Below are 24,121 nucleotides of genomic sequence, written 5' to 3'. Positions count from 1 at the left end.
AAAATGGCGGGTGAAATAATACAAAAAATGTATTTACTCTACAATTTTTTAAAATAACAAACAAATTTAAGTTTTTTGAAATTGATTTCACGCAGGTATAACTGACGTACATCACAGACAACCGAAATTATTATGTTTAATTATCTGGATTACATTGCCTATTAGATCCATTGTAATTCTAAGGCACCTGTGTGATTTAAGATAGTTTTTCATCTGACCGCAATTATTGTACTTTCCTTACATATAGTTGTTTTCATTTATCTTTGTTTATTTTTTTATTTTTTTATAAATTTAATTTAGATTAAATTTGATAATATTATTATTAAGTTCTGCAAGTGTTTTAGTTTTTTATTATTGTGACAGCTGTTTCGGCTTACAAGGCCATTTTCAAACTGTCAGTTTGAAAATGGCCTTGTAAGCCGAAACAGCTGTCACAATAATAAAAAACTAAAACACTTGCAGAACTTAATAATAATATTATCAAATTTAATCTAAATTAAATTTATAAAAAAAATTAAATGGAGTTCTACGAATTAAACACAAAAACAATAAATATCTTTGTTTAATTTTTTCACTTTAAGAAAACGTAACATTTTTTTGCTATTTGTTTTGCTTTGACCTAAATTGGCACTGCGATCTTCGCAATAACAGAATTGTTGCTCTTTCTAAAAATTAGTAAATAACGTCAATTAAACCAACATACACATCAACCGGTTTCGTTAGAACCGTGTCATCGCGTCGGGGCAAATTAAAACTACTATGCTTATTTTCCTCTCGCTTGCACGGATATTCCGATATCGATAAGCGTGTTTGTAAATAAAGTGTCTAATGTACCTACACAAAGTTACAGTGTTTGTTTGGTAAAATACTGCGTCTCACTGGCTTTTTTCCTTATTTGTATCTTTGCAAAAGTCGAGAAACTTTCAAAAACAATGTTATCATAATTTTTAGACTTTTTACCACCTTTACCTTCTTCACTGACTTGTTATTACCAACTGCTCTAAATAGAAAAAAAATATGAATTTACTTAACGTTTTTTCCTTCTTTTCTCACTTAATTGTGGATTTCTGCCATAGTCTAGAAATTTCAAAAGAAGTCTTACCCTAAATTGCCGACTTCCTACCACTTCCGATACTTCTACTACCTTTTCATTTTCCTCTCAGTGCTTCAACCGCACAGAAAGTTTTAATTCCCTGACTTTATCATTCTCTTCTCTTCTGTTCTGCAATAATCCAGAAACTTCCAAAGACACTCTTATCATGAATAGTCGATTTCTTAACACCTCCACCTCCGATGCTTCATTGCCTTTCCATTGACACCGCAGCTAAGTGTGGGCTCCTAACTGCCCTGGCCCGCCTCGCCTCTGCAATACTCCAACGCTCAAAACCCCGTGCATAATAAATTACCAGTTCCTCTGACACTACTAATCACGCCAGTGATACTGCTGAATGTGTTATTGTGATTGCCTTTGTAAGTGGGTTACCTGTAGTGCCGTGTCTTGTCTTTCTATCGGCTGTTGTCTTCCTGATGCTAATGATAATTGGACTAATTTGGCAAATAGGTTCTTGCTTTATCCTTGAATTGAAGTTTCAAAAATTATACGATGTAAAATCAAAAAGGACATAGCATTCATTAATTTTTGCGATCAGATGGAATACAATGAACAAAAATGGCTTTCGGTTTTTCTTTTTTGGGGAATGGGTCACCCGCGTTTGTTTTTTACGTTATTGTACCGTGTTAATATTAATTTAAAAAAAAATTGTACCATGTCATCTTTGGGGAGGTTCGTTTTAAGGATAATACAGAAGTGGATCTGGATGTTGAAGAAACAGCTGTTCCACAGCCGTTGAACACGATAACGAGTCGCAAAGACGACCTGCCATGAAGGAAAATGTCATACGTGTGCTTATTGCTGGGCACGCGTTATCTCCTGACTGGGGTTTTATGAATTTGCATTCCTGTGCACAAGTTTATTGATTACCTATTTACTGAGATTATTATTTTTCTTTGCTGTCTCTTTCTACAAAGTCTCCATCAGCACCCAATCCGTCTAGTTGAAATTTTATAACTGGTTATTAACTCCCATCTCATTTCTTGGTTTGCATAAGATAGACTAAAGAAAAACCTACGATTTGTGGAAATAAAATCCTCTGCATGCAAGCAAATCACAAAACCCTTTCTTTTTCAAACTCGAAGAACATCTCTTGTAAAAGGCCGCGTTTACCGTAGACTAGATTTCAAATATGGTTTTGTAATAACAACTTCAGTCGCAGCATCCCGCCCACGTGACAACACTGACAACCGCCTTATCCGCACCCAATCAATTTTTAAATCCAGCATGTGTCCATTTTATAAAAGTATTCCATCTTGCTTTGTCCGATGCCTTTCTGTTTTGATGTTTTGTTTCTTTTTGCGTGTTGTCTTTGCTTTGCTTTACTTGCGTGGGCTCGGCAGTGCCCCCCTGCTAAATCGCTGAGAGTTTCTGAATGTTTTCAGTTGCCATTTCTACGGCGAGCGCGACGGTTGTCCGTGCGGTGTTGGCGTCTCTCGCACTGTCAAACGCGATATATTTTATTCCGCTGCTTTTTAATACCCTCTCTCGAAGTGTTTTGAAATTTATAATAGTGAGTGGTCATCAGAATACACCTTCATAAACCAAACATACAAATTTCCATTAAAAAAATTACAGAAATTGTTTTGTAAAACGCTGCACCCGGCGTTTTCGGAACAAAACTGTTTACGTCAGACCTTTTCGCAAAAATACCGTTGTCAAATTCACAATCTTTCAATAAATTCGCAATTCTCGATTAAATTGTTTGGCATAGCGGGCCGGATCGCTAGAAAATATATTCGTCAACATAAAAATAAATTCACCATGCTATTCGGGTTTTTTTAAAAATAATTTACGAGGACTGAATAGTGGTTTTGCAATGCGAAGACGACAGTTACCAGTTTTATCAATACGTTGCTGGCCATCTGTCAATTAGCAATTTTAATATTGCTGTTTTCAGTTTGTTTTTTTTTTTCTTAATTATAATCTTAATGTTTTGTTTTGAAGATATTTGAAATCACTTTTGTTTGTTCTTCCACAAGTGAATACCAACTCGTTTTGACATTTCTCACCAAGCTTGCCATCTTGTATTGCTAAGGTCCTTGTCACCTTACCTCTGTTAGTCATTATGAGATGTTTTGATTGCCTTGTCGTGTTTCAATTATAATAAATTTAATATTAAATTATAATCCTCAGAAACGACGTTCAAATTTATGTGATACTTGGTCGGGAATTCACGGACGTTTTCATACAAACAACATGCAATTATTGTTACATCTCGCTTACGTCAAGTCATGCTCGTAAATAACGATTATTTTTTAATGGTGAGCATGAAATTGACTTTTTATAAAAATTCTTATCGGTTTTCATTTTTTGTAAAATGTTGTATCGTTGCAACTTTTTTGAGATATTTTATCCAAAATGGTTCTTAATTACCCAGGTTATAACAGTCATAAACAGTAAGATTCAATGCGAAATTAATTTGAAAATGTTTATCATCTCTAAATTGTACAAAACAAAGTTACTATCCGCGTTTGTGCGCTTAGTTCTTTTCAACTGTGCAACGGATTTTGATAGAGTTTTTATTATCATTTAGAGAATTTCTTCCGGAAGGTTTCCATAGATAAAACATGCATATTATATTTATTGAAAGTAGAGAAAAGTCGATGTTTTGTAATCAAGTCGTAAAAAGTAATATTTTCGGGCGCTTATATTGCTAAGCTTATATTGGCTAAACATTATGAGATACATCAAAATAATGTACTACGGAATTGTATATCTTAAAAGGGTCTACAGAAAAGTCCGCAATGTTATATGTCTATCTCCTAAGGATAACACCCAGTAACGCCGGGTACACCTCAGCTAGTCATTATTATAATCGAAACATCAAAATACCATTATTTCTCACAATTGTCTCATTCAAGTAAAGTTTAACTTCTTTTGGAACAGTTTTCAAATCATTGTTTGCTGTATGAATAATATTGTGGAATGGTATTTTGATTCTACAATTTCATTCATTGTCTTTATCCAGGTCATTACCACGAGTGTCATGTGATTTTTAAAAGTGAAAAAATTGTATTGACAGTGACTGAAGAGTGACGAGGGTGAAGCCGGTGTTCCTCGAATTTCTTTCTTTTCCCGAAATAGAAACTGTTTGAAGAGGTTACCTACATCAACAAAATAATTAACGAGAACACAATAATTAAAAAAAAATAACACAAGTAATCGAATTAAAACAACGAATAATTAAATTAAACAACGAAGTAACGAACCATTCCTTATTTTAAATTATTATTGCATCCATTTGGCTCAATTATAAAGAAAATTAACTAAATATAGTGCTTGTTAACCAATATTATACTAATAACAAAGTTGCCATGAATATAACCATTATAAATTATAATAGTTGACTAAAAGTTACTCTTTTTAATAAATTGATAATCAAATATATATTTTTAAATCGTTTTGCGAATTGGCGCAGGTCTTTTTGAAACCTAAATGAATAAAACATGTTCGCAGTAGCAACACATGTCGAACGTCCTTGCTAAAAAAGACAAGACTGGTTGACTGAAAAAGAAATAATAAAAAAGTGTGTCACGTATAAGCTGCAATAGTGAGTCATTCAATTCAACCACTGCAGAAAACAGAAACTCGACAGTAATAATACCGTACCTTGGATTTTGGCGAATCCAAACACGGTATCGAATTTGCGCAATCCAACCGCTGTTGGCTGCATATAAAAGTGATCTTAAAACTGCCATAAATCATTAGTCAATAATAATAACGAAACGAAATTGAAATAAAGCTTGTGTATTGTGTTCTTAAAAAAATAAATATAAATCGCGTCCGAAGATTGATCCCTGTGGGATTCCTGTCAGTCAGTGCTCAGTGCGTTTATATACCATAACAGTGGCGACCTAGTGGTCCAGTCGTCGAGATGTCGACGCAAGCCTATTACAAAGACAGGCTAGGGTTCGATCCCCGTGAAGAAGCTTTGAGAGAAGGGGGAGGAGGACCTGTGAATGGCAACAGCAACGGAAACGGACAGTACTACCAGAGGCCCCAGCACAACAGCGGCAGCAATGGCCATGGAATGGAGCACGGAGCCAGCGGACCGCACGACCAAGTCTACGAGGAGAACTTGACCAAGTTCAAAGGTACAACTTGCTGGGGATTCTATGTCGAACAGTCAGGTCTGTGTAAAAGGTACTTTGAATGGTGTGCGCATGTTTTTTTGCCCGGAGTTTGTTGTTGTTTTTGTTTGACTTGTGAAGTATGATTTTTTGCCTGGAGCGACTTTGTTTGATGTGTGAAGGCATGGTTTTTAATAACAGTGTGATTAATTGTTTAAACCCTAATCAAAAGGGCCGTACGAAGCATTCTTATTATTCTTGCTCAAAAAATATTCTAGAAAAAAACGATGATAGCTTTGATTTCCTGTTTACAAAAGTTCCTTTCCCTTGCAGATGGTGTTTAAATCTATTTAACATTAAACCAATTGTTCATTATCAATTAGGGTTTATGTTTTCTAACGTGCTAATAATATTCGATACCAATTTTTAAAAAAACAGTGGAAAATATTCTTTCTACCTTTTGTATCTTTTTCTTCGCCCAGATTTTAGCAACTATAACCACACAGATCATTATAATACCGTTTTAAATTAACTTTAATTTTAAAATTATATAAACATGACAATGCTACTCACAATCCAGAAGTCAACGCTAATGACCAAGTTCTTGATCGCAGTTCAAGATATAAAATGATGTCAGACCATCCGGTCAACACTTTGTTTGTGGTATTTCGCTAACCATCCTGCATAGGTCACTTTTAATTACGGATTGCAATGCTTGTGATTATTTCTCCTGTGACTGTGAATCACCAACGGCAATGTTTGTTATGCTGATTGTGTGACTGCTTCAAACGCGTTACTTCTTCGAACACCACTACTTACTTTATACCTGACTACTAATGACAACTGTTGTACTTAACCTTTACTTGTTTATCTGTGGATTAGTGTGTTTGTATAGTATAATGATTTCATTGTGATAGTCGCCTTGAACTTTCTAATGTTTATCGAGTAGATTACGTATATTGTTGGAGGCATAATACCAGTAATAGTTTTGTACTAAATATTGGTTTTGAACCATCATTCTGTTCGCTATCGGAAGTTTAATAATTAAGTAATTTTAAGTATTAAAATTATTTCAGTTTCAACATTTTCAACGTCGAAACTGGGCTAATTGACTGAGCGTAGCGAAGTCCTGTTTTAACTCGACCGTTTTGGATTTCACATGTCTGTAAATTTACAAACAAATTCAACAAGTCCTGTTTTAACGCGATCGTTTTGCATTTCTTCTGTAAATTTGTTTGTACGTTCCGTTTCCGGTTTAAGATAGTGACATATCTTTGAACAAATTGTATAATTCCTAATTTGAAATAATATATTGTTTATTATTAATCAGTTGGGTATTTAAGTACCCACTTACAAATCTTATGATTTCTGATGAAATTTTGGTTTTGATTTATTAAGTAAGATAAAATTAGAAACATGCTTTTTTGAAGGCGAGGTCTATTGTTCACAGATTTACTAGTTTTATGAGATATGTAGCGAATATTAATTTAAAATTTGAACACACAGTACAAGTCGATAGAAAAAAATATTTATATTAGGTTAGTACAGTTTTACAAAATATTTTTTTACTATAAATCATCGATTAAATCATAATTTTCCCTACTTTTACGCGAATTTCATCGCTATAGTGACGGGCCTTAAATTGATTTTGCTAAAACTATGGATAAATGTCTTATCTTTTTTAATTTTGGTTAGATTATGTTATCTTTAGTTTATTTTACTTCAGATATGTATTTAGATTAGTTGGCAAAGAGTTTCACGTACGGCCACGCGGACGTTTTATAATACCTGACAAATCATGTATTTAGATTTTGTAAATTATATTTTTATCAATAATAAGACAAGGAGTATTATTGTAGTTGTGGAAACTTTGGTTACCGAAACGATAAATGAAAGCGATATCTTTATCGTTGTGTTTTCCGTTTGCGTAAATTGATTAAACCTCAACCGTGGATTAAAAAGTCAGTTTTATTAATGATTGATGCATCCAATGAACGCAAAAACAATGCGTATAATTGTTCAATGACATGGATGAACAAATTTATTTCGAAAAGATTCTTGCAGATGTTTTATTTAGACAATCTATCTTTTATAATCTTCGTTCGAGAGATAGGAGAAGAATGTAATTTGACAGATTAGACCTTATGAACGCATGAACCTAAAAGACCCTGCACCGACCATCAGTGCGTTTTCGTATGAATCTAGGGTGAGGGGATTTTGCCTGGCGGTCATCTTGTATGACAAACTTTTGAAGTAATTTGTATGCATAGTAGACTAAAAATGTACATAGTAGTAAAAAAATGGACTATTTTTTATTTTTCTTTTTATATAGTTAATGCGTATAACGGCTTACGAATGTTTTGGGTATTTGATGAGAATGAAACACGTCATGATAAAATTAAGTAGGAACTATTTAGGTAGGTAGTCATTTTTCATACATCTTTCCAGGGCTCCGACCACGCTATACGCATCAAAGCTTTTTTGGGCGTGGCCTATATAGATTATATGTGGTAGTGTCACATGAAGCTATCCTTACGGCAGATCAACAGGGGAGCTGCCGCTGAATATCATATCTTTGTACGGAATCTGTCACCTTTACAGCTGACATCGGCATTGACGGCAGGAGAGGAGATCGCGTTATTTTCGAATATCTGATCACATCATCGCCACGCCATTACTTAAAACACATCGTCTGTCTGGTGTGGCAGGTCTGTATGGGAATGTATGGCGAGTGATTTGGTGATACAGGCCACGTCCAAAAAACGCTTTGAGCTTTAAAGCATAATGTGTCAATACCATAAGGTTGTTGAAGAAACGGTTTTTTTTGTTGTTTTGTTTTTGGTTAACTCTATCCATAGACAATGGCATCTGGAGTTACTACATTTTGACACCTTTTGAAATGTAATAGAAATAATTATTTATCTATTTTCTCCACTATTCCATCTTTTAGATTTTCTTGTGTTGTTTTTTTTGCTTTACGTTATTAATATTTAAGATAATTCGTTTGCATTCTCCACTCTAATGCTCACACGATAATTTATTCAATTCTTATAATTTGTGAGATCATAAATATTTGTACCTGGGTATAAACTTCTAGAACGTACTGGTAATATCTTTATTGTTTTATTACGATTTGCCATACAATTATTACGTTTCTTGTGACTTTGTACTTCTGCAGCAATTTCAGTAAATCAGTATGTCATCAACTTACAGACAATTCACCGTACGCTTAAGAGGAAGCTACAAGCCAAAAATGTGTATATTCTTGGTATACCTTGAATTGTAGGTAATAGGCATTAAAATCACTTGACAAAAGCCGTCTAGAAATGTTCGATTTCAAGCACAAAACTGGTTTTTCATTTATTTTGTAAATAATTTTATAAGAAAGCAAAAAAGTTAATCAAGTGAAACTGTCACAGATAATCTAGCTTTAATACTGTATTTTTTAAGTTGTTTCCTTTACGCGTTCATACATTTCTATTGAAAAAAAAATTTTAGTAGCTTAAAACCTTCAATTTTTCTAAAGCATCTTTTTTGGTATTAATAATGTACACCAATTCGTTAGAAAGATTAATCAAAATAGTGATTTAGCATTAAGCTTCGCCTTAATCTGCCTCAAACCAGGGGACTATGGCATCCCCAATTGGGTATCTTGTGAGACTGAAGAAGGGTGTGGGGAGGGAGAGAAGATGGGGAACAAGAAGGTGGGGTGGTTCCTATCAAACATAATAAAAGCGTCGTGTAAGATAATGTAATTATCATACGCTACATATCTACGCTTGGAATTACTTAAATACCCTGGAGGTCGTTGGTCTGAAGGCAATTAAACCCAAAGCCGAAAAGCGATCAAAACAAAGGAATTCCTGCCCACGGCAATCTAATAAATGCACCGTCAAGTCACTTCCAATTGACCAATGAATGAACAAGTGCATCTGTGGTATGCAGTCCTAGAGCCCCGTTACAACCAGTGGCGCCTCGTGACTTTTTGAGTGTGCTAGCGATTGAAGATACAGGGTTTTCCAATAAGAGGTGTTATTTTGAATAGCCCGCTATTTCGGTAGATGTTACTTTTGAAGCTGTCATTTTTTAATATTTGACAAGTAGAAATTACGCCATTAATAAAAATGTAACGATACACGCTTCAACAACGCATTGAAATTATTAAAATTCACTTGAGTGCATCAAATTCAAATCATCTTGAGTGATGAGGCCCATTTCCACCTCCGTGGCTTCGTCAACAAGCAAAATTGTCGCATCTGGGGCTCGGAAAACCCAAGAGTTATTGTTGAAAAGCCTCTCTATCCTCAACGTGTGACTGTTTGGTGCGGTTTATGGTCCGGCGGAGTCATTGGACCTTACTTTTTCGAAAATGAGGCTGGAACAACAGTTACGGTGAATGGATTGCGCTATCGAGAGATGATTAATGATTTTTTATGGCCGGAATTGGATGGTATTGATCTGGATAGCGTTTACTTTCAACAAGACGGCGCTACGTGCCACACAAGCAACGAAACCATTGATCTTTTACGATTGAATATCAAAATAACACTTCTTATTGGAAAACCCTGTATTATTGAAGTTACTAGCTGTACCCCGCTACGCGTTGCTGTGGCTTCTGTCTGTGCAGTTAGATAAACAAATGGCGCTGTTATAAAAAAGCTTGTTTTTCCAACAGATGGGGCTGTTTTCCACAAAAAAACATGTTTTTACCTTTATTATTTACCAACCAAATTGTAACAGAAATTGATCCATGTACTTATAACTTACAAAGAATACGTTAGCTACACAATTAAGCTTTTCTTCATCTTGATGATAAATAATAATGATAATAATATGTTCAAAATACAAAACAAATTAACTTGCGACGTTTGGTAAAAAAAATTCTCATTTTAGGATCATAGGCAAACCTTTTCATCTACATTTCTACATAAGTCGTGAAAACATTGTGATATTTGCATAATATTTAAAACAAGACGATAAATAAACATGTTTGGAAACTGTCGTGCAGGTAATCTGTCTAACCCCGGCCGTAATCTTTGCGAAATTTCACTTTGATGAAGTCATACATAATATTTATATTGTGATATGTACACATGTTTGATCTGTAAAAACAATGACAAAAACATGAAGTCATCAGTTAAGTATTGAAATGAAAGATCTGCAAAACACACAAGAGTTATGTCATTGGATAATCTCCATTGTACCATCAATAGATAAATTGCAATTAAGCTGTAGATATTTGTAGGTAATCAACACAATTCTTAATTAACTCTCTTGTGTTATTTTAATGTTTTACCTGCGGTTTCGTATAAAAACAATCCTTGACACAGATACACCATCGAAGCAAAATTTGTAACACTCATAATGGAACCTAAGCGCAAGCTAAACACTATGTTTGGAGATCGCGCTTTCGGAGTATCTTGGCCGAAGGCTTGGAATAAACTCCCTCCGGAACTAAGATGCATAGCAAGCTCAACAGAATTCAGATCTAAACTAAAAACTTACCTTTTTAGGTTCTCATAATCTTTAATTAAATATACCTACCTGAAAGTAGCATTCTTGTACTGTCTATAATACAACCTAATCACGCTTTTCTTATTGGATTTACATCATTCGAAGACTTACTCCACGATCTGTCTCATAACGAGGGACAAATCATATTTAGTGAAGATAAATTCTAATTAAATCCTTATACTGTTTTACCGCCAAATATTCCATTTGATTTTCTCTCCTAAACACGCTCATTAAAGAATAAATACATTTTATTAAAATAAATACTACAATTAATAATGGAATTTCAATTACATGTGTTCCAATTATGTCCTCTGTGAGTGAACTGTATCTTAATTTATCTAATAAACAAAAAGCAGTGTTAATCTCAAGTGACCTCCCAGGTAAGTGTGGTCCTCTATATTATTTGCCTGTACAGGTAATACGTGCATTGGTTAAATAGTTATGTTGTACATATAGATATGTTTTAGTAATCGACTAACCGGTGGATGCAATCTGTTGTTATAATAGTTTGTCCTGTTTATAGTGAGTACATAATAAGATAGATCATTGTAGAAATATATTATATATTTGCACAATGTAATAAATTGGATTCACTGTTTTTTCACAATAAATAAATATATAATTTTTTTCTGTATTTTTTGATTAAATTCTTCATAGTTTGGAATAATTGAGCTTTCTTCTGGCACACAGACACGCCCACTCTTAGTGACTGTAAATAATAAAACTTTAGACCTATCTTTTAACGGTATGTCAAATAAGGAATGTTCTAAGTACCATACAGTCATACGTACAGATAACATCACAGTATCTGGGACAATGCCACCGCCCACAAGCTATCGCCAACTGGTCACTAGTGATTGTTGACTAGGTACTAGCAGCTAGATACTCCAGGTCTGTGTGACATCCAATAAAGAGCGTGTTGAATCGATACGGACCCGTGTCCCACGGCACTTGACGGCCAGGCTGCTTTTAAAATCGGTAAATTGAATTAACTAGACATGCTAGTGGATACTGAATCTATCTTCCTTCAAAAAATTGTCGTTAACTTTGTTGTTCTGTGAACAGTATTCCTCACATTCAGAAAAATATGTTTTTAATTTTTTCTTATTCAATAAATCAAAACCAAAACTTTCTCTGAAATCGTAAGATATGTTAGTAGGTACTTAAATGCCTACCTACTTACTTACTAACATTTTCTTATTTTGAATTATGAATTATACAATTTGCCTAAAGTAACGTCACCATCTTCATGACAATTATTTTTTCAAACTTTCTTCAGGCAGGTACGTAGGTACCATAATATTGAAAGAACGCAAATAAGAAAGTCAAAATAACCATGACGAATTCACGTTTGAAAAAATTATGTTTACTGAACCATTAAAACGGCCCCCTTCTTGAAACGAAAACGGAACGTACAAACAAACGAAGTGACAGACAGAAAGACTTGTGTCTTATCGATAGGTAACCATGTTAAACTTTTAATATTAAAAAGTAACCTTTTTAAATAGTCTTGTGAATGTTACCTTTTGGGATGCTGTGTCGAGGGTCGTTTTGAGGAAAGGAAGGAAAGCTCCCAGCGTTGTCCTGGCTTTATTCTGCCCTGAGGGATGGTGGCGGTTTTTTGAAATCGCATGTAGACTGTGACTTATAAGTTCTGATAAAGCATTATGAGCCAGTTGCTTCACCGAACTGAAATAATAACATAACATGAAAATTAATTTTTTTAAAAGAACCGGCCCTAAGTCCGTTTCAGCTTTTGAGCAAAATGTGAAATTGTGAACAGCAGAAGAGGACAACTGTGAAAAATGTTGATATGATAAATTAAAAATAAAACAAAAGGGCGCTGAATGCCTATTATTTGATGATTTCCCACGTGATTTTCTGCGAATCAACTGGATCTAAGTTTTTAACTCATTTTCTAATGCTTTTTACTAGAATCTTCATAGTTTCACCTCCATGCACCGTATAATAATAGACTGACACTTTATTAGGAAAATAGAAGAAACATGTTAAATTAAATTTAGCTGAATAAACCAAAACTATATGAAAAGTACCGTATTTTAGTACGTACAGTATGTTATCACTATCACGGTATTTAATCTTCGTCTCACTTTCCCCTTGAGACTTTCGCACTTAGTTGCACTTCCCGCTCTGATTGTTATATTTCTGTATTTGGCGACCGTCTGACTGCGCTTTGCATTCCAATTCTTTCAATTGCAGGAAACTTACAATAAACGGTACAAATTAATAATCTGCATTTACGGTCTTTCATTGTACTTATTTCTTCATGCATGCCACCGTGTTACTTTTCCCTGGAAGTGTTACGTCGGGAGAATCGAGATTCCCCACTGAATAGAATATTTGTAGAAGTATGATTTTTTAAACATTAACTCCACAACACCTAACCTAACCTAACCTAAAGAAATATCGATATGAAGTTATGCGTACGATCGATTATTAATATGAGAGTATGGAATGTATCGGGAGCATCTCCTATCCTCTTCCTATTTTCCTCTTCCTATTTTCCTCTTCCTCTCCCCTTCCTTTAACACCAAATTAATTTTAAGATATTAAAACTTCATTTCCAATGAACTTTATAAGAAACTTCTGTGGCTTGACTTCAGTTAACTTGTATATTTATATCTATCATTGTATATTATATAAAAGCTGTTTGTTTCTTCCAAATTAATAAATAAAAAACACGAGCTCTGAGAAAGTATTTATGTAATTTCTGTGATATCCTTGATATCAATGTTCATATAATATCAATGAAAATCTGTCAATTCATTCGTTTGGCCTACAGGCCCGTTTTTAACAGGAATACGAATAATTTGACTAAATTTTCAATAAATTAGCTATATTTTGTATCACTAATTTTTCTCCGCGTATTATACAAGAATTTGAAATCGAAAAATAGTGAAATTAGATAATATATATAATTTTTAAAAATCTCTACTGGTTAAACTTTGTTAATAGTGATATTGATAGCACCCTTGAGCTGGTTTTCATTATAATGGCGCTATACTTTTTTTCGCTAGACTTTATGTCCGGATTAAATCTTCCCCGCAGGAAAAACTAAACCCTTCCACACACTTTTCCACTAATGATCATCTAGTCAATCCACATTATGCAAGTGCATTATATAAGCATAATAAATACAAAATAATACAAGAACAACACGTCAAATCACCAGAGATCATATGGGAAAATAATTCACCTACTTCAGATATTTTCATATCAGAGGGTTCGGCTCGGTAGAACTTCTAATTGGACCTATAAATCCTACTGATCCCTCAGTATAAATATTTAAAATATCTTTCGTAATCCTACATGTATTTAAAATGACTGATTTTTGCATTTTTATGTATAAATTCTTTGATAGATCTAATACGCCTAAATTTTGAATGAGAGAGCTAGGTATAATGCCAGTAGCCGAAATAACAAATGGCAATATTTTTATAATGTGAGAATGCCAAATTCTTTTAATCTCATTTCCTATTTGTTATTATTATTGTAGGAGTTATGTTTGTGTAAATTAAGCCGGGTCACGTAGGTTATATATGGTTAATTAAAAAAAGGTTTCTTAAAAATAATGGTGAATTTCGGGCGAAGCTATAGTAACTGCATATTGGTTTACTCAACGTAAAAAAAACCTTCTTAAGGCCAAGCTTAGTGCCATATCACTATTTTGATTCATCTTTATATCGAATTGGTGTACATTATGAAAACCAAATAATATGCTTCAGTTAAATTGAAGGTTTTCCTATCGCTTCGCTTGAGTAGATGACAAATAAAAAAAAAATACTCCATAAAAAATATAAATGCAAACTACTAAAAAAAATATTTTTTCAATATAAATGTATGAACGCGTAAAGGAAAAAACTTTAAAAAAATACAGTTTCATAACTAAGATTATCTGTGACAGTTTCACTTGATTAACTTTTTTCTTTCTAATAAAATTATTTACAAATTAAGTAAAAACCAGTTTTTTGCTTGAAATCGAACGTTTCTAGACTCCGTTTGTCAAGCGATTTTAATGCCTATTAATGCCTTGTAGCTTCATCTTAATACCTGCCTCAACCTTATTCTTTTCTCGGTTAAAATAATTAAAACACGTTAGCACCCGATCCGAAGGTCGAAAGTTCGTATTACACGAATTAGTATTCCGGTAGTCAGTTCAAATTAGTTACGCGTCTCGCATACTTAAAAAATAATATTGAATGAAATAAGGAACCCACAAAAACTCACCTAGCTGGTACCTGGTAGCTACGTGCTTCGTTGGTTATGTGTCAATGATTCTTTATTTCTAGGAAATATTCAATTTATGTTGGATGCACGATTAGTAAGAAATATTAAATTATTTATTCAATTGAATTTTTACGGTGCTATCGGAGAGTAACAAGAATCCCCATACGATTGAATGAGTGTGCGTCGAAAGGATCATTATAATACACGGTGTCCGGAAACTCGTAGTACAAGCGGGAAACTGTAGAATCTACACCACATGGGGAACCCAAAAAAACATAAAGTTTTTTGATTTGAGCATTTTCAAAAAAAAAAAAAAAAACAGAAAAAAATATTTTTCGGCTATTTTAGGGTTAAAGTTTTTTCTGGTGTTTAGGGTTGAATAACAGATGTTTTAACCCTGCAGAGCAGAAATATTTTATGATTACACCGGGTTAAATGAAGGGTGATTTCAAAATAATGCTTCAAATCCGAGTTTCTTCATTTGTTTTACTTTCAAATAGTTTTAATTAGTTGGGTACTTTGATCTTCAGTAATAATTTATAAGAATTTGATTAAAAAAAAAAAAAAAAAAAAAAAAAATCAACTTCAAACTCGATTTACTCGATAACGAAAGCTCAAATAAAAAAAATATATACTACAAAATCGACTCCAAATGTGATGTAGATTCACCAGTTTCCCGCTTGTACTACGAGTTTCCGGACACCCTGTATAAGAAACCACACGGCAGAATAGATCTTCTATCACAGCATAACATGGCGGGAAGTGTTATAGTTATAGTGTTACTGTATGCAATTTCTAAAACACTGGATATACAAGGTGCCGGTGGTAAAGTGCATAGACTGATCTGGGAGGTGATTCAACATGATAGTACAAGTAAAAAAGATAATTAACTATTTTCGAAATTCCTTAGTTTTCTGGTAAAGAAGTTTAGAAATTCTTTGTATTGAAAAAATTATATTCTTCCATAAAAAAGGTTTTGTATGGGATAACACAATGGAATTTCGAAAACTTCTACCATCATGTAGAATCAAGCACCTTTCGAAGTTTATGCACTTTACAAACACTTTTAAAATTAATAACCAAAAAATGTTAAGAATGTTAAAAATGTTAAGAATGTTAAAATAAGACTGTAAATGAATTATTTATCTGCCGTACGATAATTTAAATATATGTTTTTTTATGTAGTATGATACTGGTCGCTTTGAAAAATGTTTCTTAGAATATTTTTAAATTTTTGAGAGAGTTCATTGAAAAAAAAACGATCAGTAAACAAATCTTTTAAAGTTTTTAGGTAAACAAGGTTGAATTGTTTGTATGGGAAAATAAATATTCTTCTATGGAAAAATATTTTAGTAAAAAAAAAAAAATTGTAATTTCAAAAAATTATTTATCTTCTCTACTTCTACTATCATGAATCACCTCTCGAAGTTAGTCCACTTTACCCCCGGACACCCAACTAACTAACTAACTAACCATCACGCCGTTTCCCCGCAGGGGTAGGCAGAGAGGACGGACCGCCAAACAACGCGGTCTTGGCACACATTCCTTGCCTCATTCACATCCATACATCGTCTCATACATACTCTTCTATTATTCTGACTCTTGACATGGCCCGACTCGAGTATCTGTTCACTTGGTCGTGCCATGTCTTCCTCGGGCGTCCCCGACTTCTGCTACCATTCACATTTACATCGTATATTCTCCTTACACTCCTTTCTTCGCTCATTCGCTCTACATGCCCAAACCATCTAAGCGTCCCTTTCTTGATCTTACTTATTACGCTTACATCAGCCTTGCACTCTTTGCGGATTTCCACATTCCACACACGATCATACACGATTTTACCACACATACGCATCAGGGATTTCCAAAGCATTCAATCTACGTTCATCCTTTCTTTGCCCGGACACCCTGTATAACATAAATATAGTCTTGTATAACATTTTTTTACCATGTGTAATAAATTAACATAACAACGTGTAGGCTGTTTTTGCATACTTGGCTGCTATATCAATATTGAGTCATGGCTACATGAAAATGACGTTAGCATGACGCCAAAGGTGCTAAACTCCGAACACTCTCAAATTATAATGTAATGAAATGGCGTTCTTGTATTTACTCTTGTGACTTCTGTTTACCTGTTACAACGGTAAGAAAAACAAGTGTGTTTTTGTGAAGACCGCACAAGAATCCCAACCATCTGGAGCCAGTGAGGCTATGACATCCCCAATGAGGGTATGTTGTGAGGCTGAAGGTAGTAGGGAGGGAAAGGAGATGGGGAAGAAGAAGGTGAGGGATTACCTGGCTATTCAAATCTGGCCAAAAAACGCAGCATTTCTAAATGGTGGTCTTACACCAGGACGATATTGAGAGTATCTTCTACTCTGATTCTGAAAATTAAATCAATCGTCTTACAGTCAAATATGTATATTAATTTCAGTTGTCTGTGCGTGGTTGTTTGTCCCCGTTAAGGCGATGCACTACGTCGTGTAATATTTTAAATTGAGCCGCTATCAATAACACCCCTTACGTAGATGGCGATAAGGTTTCAATTCCCGCTTAACACCATCCGCCTGTTTTGATTTATACAAGAAAAAAACATGGCCAAAAAGTGCCTTTTATTTTATTTTGTGGATGTTCAGGCATAAATATTAAAATTTTTTCCGATCATTTTATAAATGACTTAATTTGCCACATTATACAATAAAATCTTAACCTAAAATTGGTTCGTAAGTAGGAAATTTTGAACTTTAAAGCAGTTTTCATAGGCCTTATAAATTATTTTTTCTGGGCTTATAAAAAGACTTATCTAAAAAATACTCGATTTTTTCAAAGGCCAAGATTTATTCTACTCGCAGTATTTAATTAAAGCATGTTAAACATTTCTAGGTGACCAAATTTTCAAACCAAAAACACATGATTTTGAATTACTACATATTGCATCGCCTTAACATGTTTCTGCGTGAAATCTGGCTCAATAAACTCTAACTAACTAACCATCACGCCGTTTCCCCGCAGGGGTAGGCAGAGAGGACGGACCGCCAAACAACTCGGTCTTGGCACACATTCCTTGCCTCATTCACATTCATACATCGTCTCATACATACTCTTCTATTGTTCTGACTCTTGACATGGCCCGACTCAAGTATCTGATTCTGAACAATTCATCATATTTCAGTGTAAAATTATCATCAAATGGCCATTCAGCGCTATTTTGTTTTGACAGTTGAAAGGTTCCCGTTATATTTTGATTCAGTCATCAATGTTGTCACTGTAATAACACGCCATTTATCCCTCAATAAGTTTAATTGGTTCCCCAATCAAATAAACTATCATATCTTTTCGGGACCACCAATGCGCACACTTTGCATATTATGATTATTTAACGTTTCTGATTTAATGACTTCAGTGTTTCATCTGTCGTTTATTTAACCCAGCGTCTGCCAAACTGTGTGCCGCGAAGGACGAAGGAAAAACGGTTCATTTAAAATAATTCATCTTACTTCAATTTCAAGTAAATTCACGTCTACATATTTGTCACGTTCGTACATAGTGGTCGACGCGACACGTGCGAGGGGGGATACATTGATATATATATACAGTATCCTAGCATAGTGAGTGTGAGTGAGCGTGAGTGAGTGAGCACAATATAAAAATATATATAATACCTACAATATGATTATTTCCTTTATTCATATTTATGATGTACGTTTAATACTATTTTTATTTGGGGTGCCGCACAGTGGGCTGAAAATCGCCTTTCATAGACATAGAGACATGAATTTTCAAGGGTATTTTTTTGGCAAGAAATAGAAAAATTCCTCAAAGTTTAAAAAAAAACTTTTTTTATGTTGATGATTCATTTTAATGCTTAAATGCTTTCCATATGAGTATGCTTTATCAAGTTTACAATATTTTATTTACACTGCAAGCCTAAAAGCATTTAAGCATTAAAATGAATCATCAACATTAAAAATTGTTTTTTTTCAACTTTTATGATTTAAAAAAAAATCGCAAGTTGCGCCACAATACGAAGTATGTCAAAAAAATACAAATAAATAGTAGTATATCTGTGTGTAAGGATAGAATGGCCAACCTTATGATTCCAGAGATAGCCTCATTTTTAATGTCAGTGCCATGAAATTTTTCTTTAAAAAATGATAACTCCTTCATTTGTACACGCAATTGCTTCGTACAAAATTTTATAGCATAGTAATGATCAGCAGAATCCATTTCTAGCCAAAAAAAATACCCTTGAAAATTCAAGTCTCTATGTCTATGAAAGGCGATTTTCAGCCCACTGTGTGCCGCGGATCAAACAGCGTGCCGTGAAGTTATAAAGTTTGGCAGACACTGATCTAATCGAAGATGCTGTCGTGGTATGCATTTTGAATTACCGTCCACTGATATTATGTATACTCGCATCTGTGAATTAGACATACGGAATGATAATGTTATAGAAAACAGTCTGCGTTTATCCTCTGTGTGTGGCATGAACGTATTGTGATAATGACTTATAATGGACCTGTCTGTTTTATTTTATTTCAATGTATTTTGGCTTTTCAGTATTATTATCTTAAATTATTAATTCATTCAATTTTATTGGTATATTTTTTTAATAACTCTTGAAGGTCGTACCCATCGATGTAATATTAATCATTTAAGAAGAAGGTAATACTAATATATCTAAATGAAACAAAACAGAACAAGACACAGAAAAAAAAGGTAACTATCTCAGCTGGCAATCGAACCCAGAATCTTTGGCTTATCGGGACAACGCCTCAACCAACTCGACTATTGGGACCTAATTATTTTTGTCGATCTCATATTTCAAATTTAGAATTAACAACATGACCTTATACCCCGTATTTTTATCTGCCATCTTTTTGAATGATTACAAACGATGACCGGGTATATCATCAAAATGACAATTCAACACACCTACAAAAAGTGGTGTTAAGTCATGAAAAGTGATAAAACAAAATCTAGGTTAATTAGGTTACATATGTAACTATTAAATCTAGTTTTTGTTTCATCACTTTTAATGACTCTGTATTACTTTTTAAAGGTGTGTTGAATTTTAATTTTGATAAAATATCAAGGAACCGTTCCAAAGAAAGAATGTGTCAGTCATTAATAAAACTGTTGAGGAAATAGCTTTTAAGAACTTTTGCCAATTAAATTATTGCATTATTTTTATAGCCGCGTTTTCGTGAGAAAATCACCTCACTAATAAATCTTTACACAGTCCCAGTTGCGACCGTTACCTTTTTTTTTATTTTCTGTGTCTCGGTTTTTCATGTTTCGTTAACATTTATTGGTATTTTCTTCTTCAATGACAAATTAATTCATTATTCATAATCATTTCTTTCAGGAATTTTATCGGTGTTTTATCGATATTAATCACAAAATTTTTCGACGTTCGGCTTACAATACCGCAAATGTGACAATTTTTCCCAAATTCGATTAATAATATTTTTTTCTTAGTATGTTCATTCACAGAATGCCGAAAATTAGTTGAATTTAGAATTTTGTTGCTTCACGGAAGTTGAACAATTCTTCAAATTTCAAAGTTGATTTTTAAGTTCTATGAAAGTTCTATTCAAGTACTATTATTGTATCATTATTGGACAGGGGCTTCACAAAACTGAAATAATAACAGAACTTGAATAGAACCTTAACAGAACTTGAAAATAGGCTTTGAAATTTGATTAATTGTTTAAATTCTGTGAAACAACTCGCCCTTAGTATTTATGCTTTTATTCACCTTTCTGTTTATTTATCTTTATTTTTTTAAATATATTATATTATAGCCACCGCAAATCCAGGAAAAATAACGGAATGTTACAATTGTGGGATTTGTGAAGCTGAAAGTATTTACAAAATATTTGCCTCAGGTATAAACACCGTTAGTAAACTAAAGTAAAAAAAATCATTACATAGATTTAGATCTGTTAAAAATGTAAACAAAAGAAATACATATTTCAAAAATTGAATTATTTTTATTAATTAATAAAATGAATTAAAGTTCGTACCCACTTTATCGCTTGTCGTATTGATTAAATATTTATTATCAGTCCGAATTTTGAAAATTAAAAGTTCGTTGAAGAATTTTACTCATTACGCAGGAATATTTCACACCACTCACGCACGCACCGACAACCGAAATAAGCATGTTTAATGATTTATCTGCAAACTTAAACATGTAATTATATTATTTTTTTATAATGATAAACTAACGTTTATAAGACAAGGTTTTATGCATAGCACAAAGGATAACAAATAATTATAAGCAATAATTAGTCATCCGAAATACTAATACAAATTGAAAATATCTCCCGAGTAAAAATAAATGCCGCCAACGGGAATTGAATCCGTGCCTTCTGATGTCCGTCTAGTGAGAAATTTAGCACTAACAAAGCCTTTCCTACAAAAATAAAGTTGGTTGTTTACAGGTGAAAAAATATAATAAGCAGTAATTGTTGATTGAGGTACTAGTACATATTGAATCATTTGGCGGGTTGGAAATAAGCCGACATAGCTCAGTGGATACAGAGCACCTGACCGGACATCAGAAGGTATGGGTTCAATTCCCGTTGGCGGCATTTATTTTTACTCGGGAGACATTTTCAATTTGTATTAGTATTTCGGATGACTAATTATTGCTTATAATTATAGTTACTATACCGAAATGATTACAGAAGGGAACGGAAAATAATATCTGCAATAATTAATAGCAGTCGTGTCCACAAATTCTGTTAATTTCCACTTTTATATTTCGCTGTCGGTAGGTATGTAACGAATTCCTAGTGTTTTTTCTTTTAGATCTACTATCTCTTCTTTTATCTATTCTATTCTATCTCAAGACCTATTATATGCGTAGATAACTATGAAGATGTGCTCAAATGAAAACAATGGCATTCTTTCTTCCTTATCTTCGATAGTTTCTTCACCAGCAAATATTTACCCTGCTTATCTATCATAGGCAACAAACAAAATGTATTTTTGAAGCAATGCTAACGTTGAGCAAGCTATTCTTTTAATATGTATGTAGTAGATGTCTGCAAAGACACGTGCGTACAAAATTATGTGTAATATGATATTAAGATCTCACCTCATTTTATCGACTTCGTGCCAAATACGAGTATGATATAGGATGGTCCGATGCTCTGTAGGGAGCCCGTTTGTACGGCGCGTATGTATACTGCGATTTAAAATATATATATATATATACAGGGTGTCCGGAAACTCGTAGTACAAGCGGGAAACTGGTGAATCTACATCACATTTGGAGTCGATTTTGTAGTATTTTTTTTTTGATTTGAGCTTTCGTTATCGAGTAAATCGAGTTAGAAGTTGATTTTTTTTTTTTTTAATCAAATTCTTATAAATTATTACTGAAGATCAAAGTACCCAACTAATTAAAACTATTTGAAAGTAAAACAAATGAAGAAACTCGGATTTGAAGCATTATTTTGCAATCACCCTTCATTTAATCCCGTGTAATCATAAAATATTTCTGCTCTGCAGGGTTAAAACATCTGTTGTTCAACCCTAAACACCAGAAAAAACTTTAACCCTAAAATAGCCGAAAAATATTTTTTTTTGGTTTTTTTTTTTTTTTTGTGAAAACGCTCAAATCAAAAAACTTTATGTTTATTTGGCATGTGGTGTAGATTCTCCAGTTTCCCGCTTGTACTACGAGTTTCCGGACACCGTGTATATATATTTATTTATCATCAAAAACATAACAGGATTATAAACAAACATACTATTAAAGTTAACATTAGATTAGGTTTATGGGTGTACATAACCTGCCTTTCTAGGCGTACCTGTATTGAGGCAGAATTTCGAGAAAAATTAATGCATACACTGTCTATGGTTTTTCCTGTCTACGAGTTAACTTCCACTGTCTATGAGTTCCCGTGAAACAATTTATTTACTTATTTGTAATAAGTATTAACTTTGTGGCTCGCCATAATTTACAATAAAAGTAAATAAATTTGTTTTAGACCACTTCTTCTGACGAAGGAGGGGTGCTTCCGAAACCGGTAGAGTGTAATTAAAATTAAAGTGGTCTACAACGAATTTATGTACATTTATTGTAATTTATTTATTAGTGAGTTCACTGGTTTTTGCACTACCTTTATTGAATATTTAATATATGCACTTTTAAAACTGTTTTTTTTTTCTTTTCTCTTTTCTTATATTATGTACATCTAAATGGAAAATTATATGTACCATGTATGAATTAGGTTCATTTTAAAAGTTTTTGGCTATTTATTTTGTTTGTTGTTTTAAAAATAAAAACCGTATTAAGCAGTAAATCATGCAAAATATGAATCATATAAAAGCCCATCAGGGCGTTTAAATCTATATAAATAAAAATGTAAATGTTCGTTTGTTCAAAATCTTAAACATTCGAAAGTTCTTGAATGATTTTTTTGAAATTTTGATGTCACCTGCGACAGGTAAAATCATGCTTCTTGTCACCTTTAAAACATGTTTTTGAAAAACAGCGCCATCTGTTGGACAAACATACTTCTACCATCCATTGGACGTAAAAGCAACACGCGCTATTGTTTCTCTATCTGCACAGAAAGACTGAGCCACAGCAATGTGTGGCGGGGTACAGCTAGTTAATAAATTAAAATATTAATTGTTTAGTGGCTATTTTTTCCGTTTTTTTTTAATTGATTCAATCTTTTTTTTATATCGTGTTTCGTCGGGTAAGTTAATATGTAGTTTGGTCGCGAAATATTGAAGTTTCTTTGTCCAAGCGTAGTTATTATTTAGCGCTTTAGTAATAGGTATTCTTTGGATTTAAGCCAGTGTTATAAACTGTGCGCCCTAAAATTTAAGTTTAGACTTATGGAAAATAATACTTTATCTTTGTGAAAGCGCCGTGAATCAATAAATGATTATTGCTTCTATGGCAAAAGCCAGAAAAAATCGAAGGGGCAATTTGGCGGTTTAAAGTTAGCTTTAACGTTAACTTTTACGTTAAATTTTACATTCACTTTAACGTTAACTTTTACGTTAAATTTTACATTCACTTTAACGTTAACTTTTACGTTAAATTTTAAGTTCACTTTAACGTTAACTTTTACGTTAAATTTTACGTTCAGTTTAACGTAAACTTTTACGTTCACTTTAACGTTCTCTTTAACATTAA

General features: G+C 33.3%; 1 protein-coding gene across 10 annotated transcripts in view; it reads left to right on the top strand.

Annotated features, from left to right (window-relative positions):
* Window positions 1–24,121, top strand: part of shot (dystonin-like protein short stop) — a 644,554-nt gene that overhangs the window by 268,952 nt on the left and 351,481 nt on the right. For 2 of the 10 annotated variants that reach the window (XM_089648706.1, XM_089648704.1), the window contains exons 1-2: window positions 2,472–2,624; window positions 4,083–5,208. The exons of 5 other annotated variants lie outside the window; for them this stretch is intronic. In XM_089648706.1, coding sequence (XP_089504832.1) covers window positions 4,989–5,208 — 220 coding nt within the window. In that variant the 5' untranslated portion in view covers window positions 2,472–2,624; window positions 4,083–4,988. Of the gene's footprint in view, window positions 1–2,471; window positions 2,625–4,082; window positions 5,209–24,121 lie in introns of those variants that run through there. 3 more of the 10 variants (XM_089648720.1, XM_089648718.1, XM_089648705.1) reach the window with 2 other exon arrangements.

Source organism: Hesperophylax consimilis, chromosome 28 (assembly GCF_061612785.1).
Source record: "Hesperophylax consimilis isolate HC1 chromosome 28, BYU_Hcon_1.0, whole genome shotgun sequence".
NCBI classification, from domain to species: domain Eukaryota; kingdom Metazoa; phylum Arthropoda; class Insecta; order Trichoptera; family Limnephilidae; genus Hesperophylax; species Hesperophylax consimilis.
Note: the sequence above shows the minus strand (reverse complement) of the source record. Positions and strands in the feature narration are given on the sequence as shown.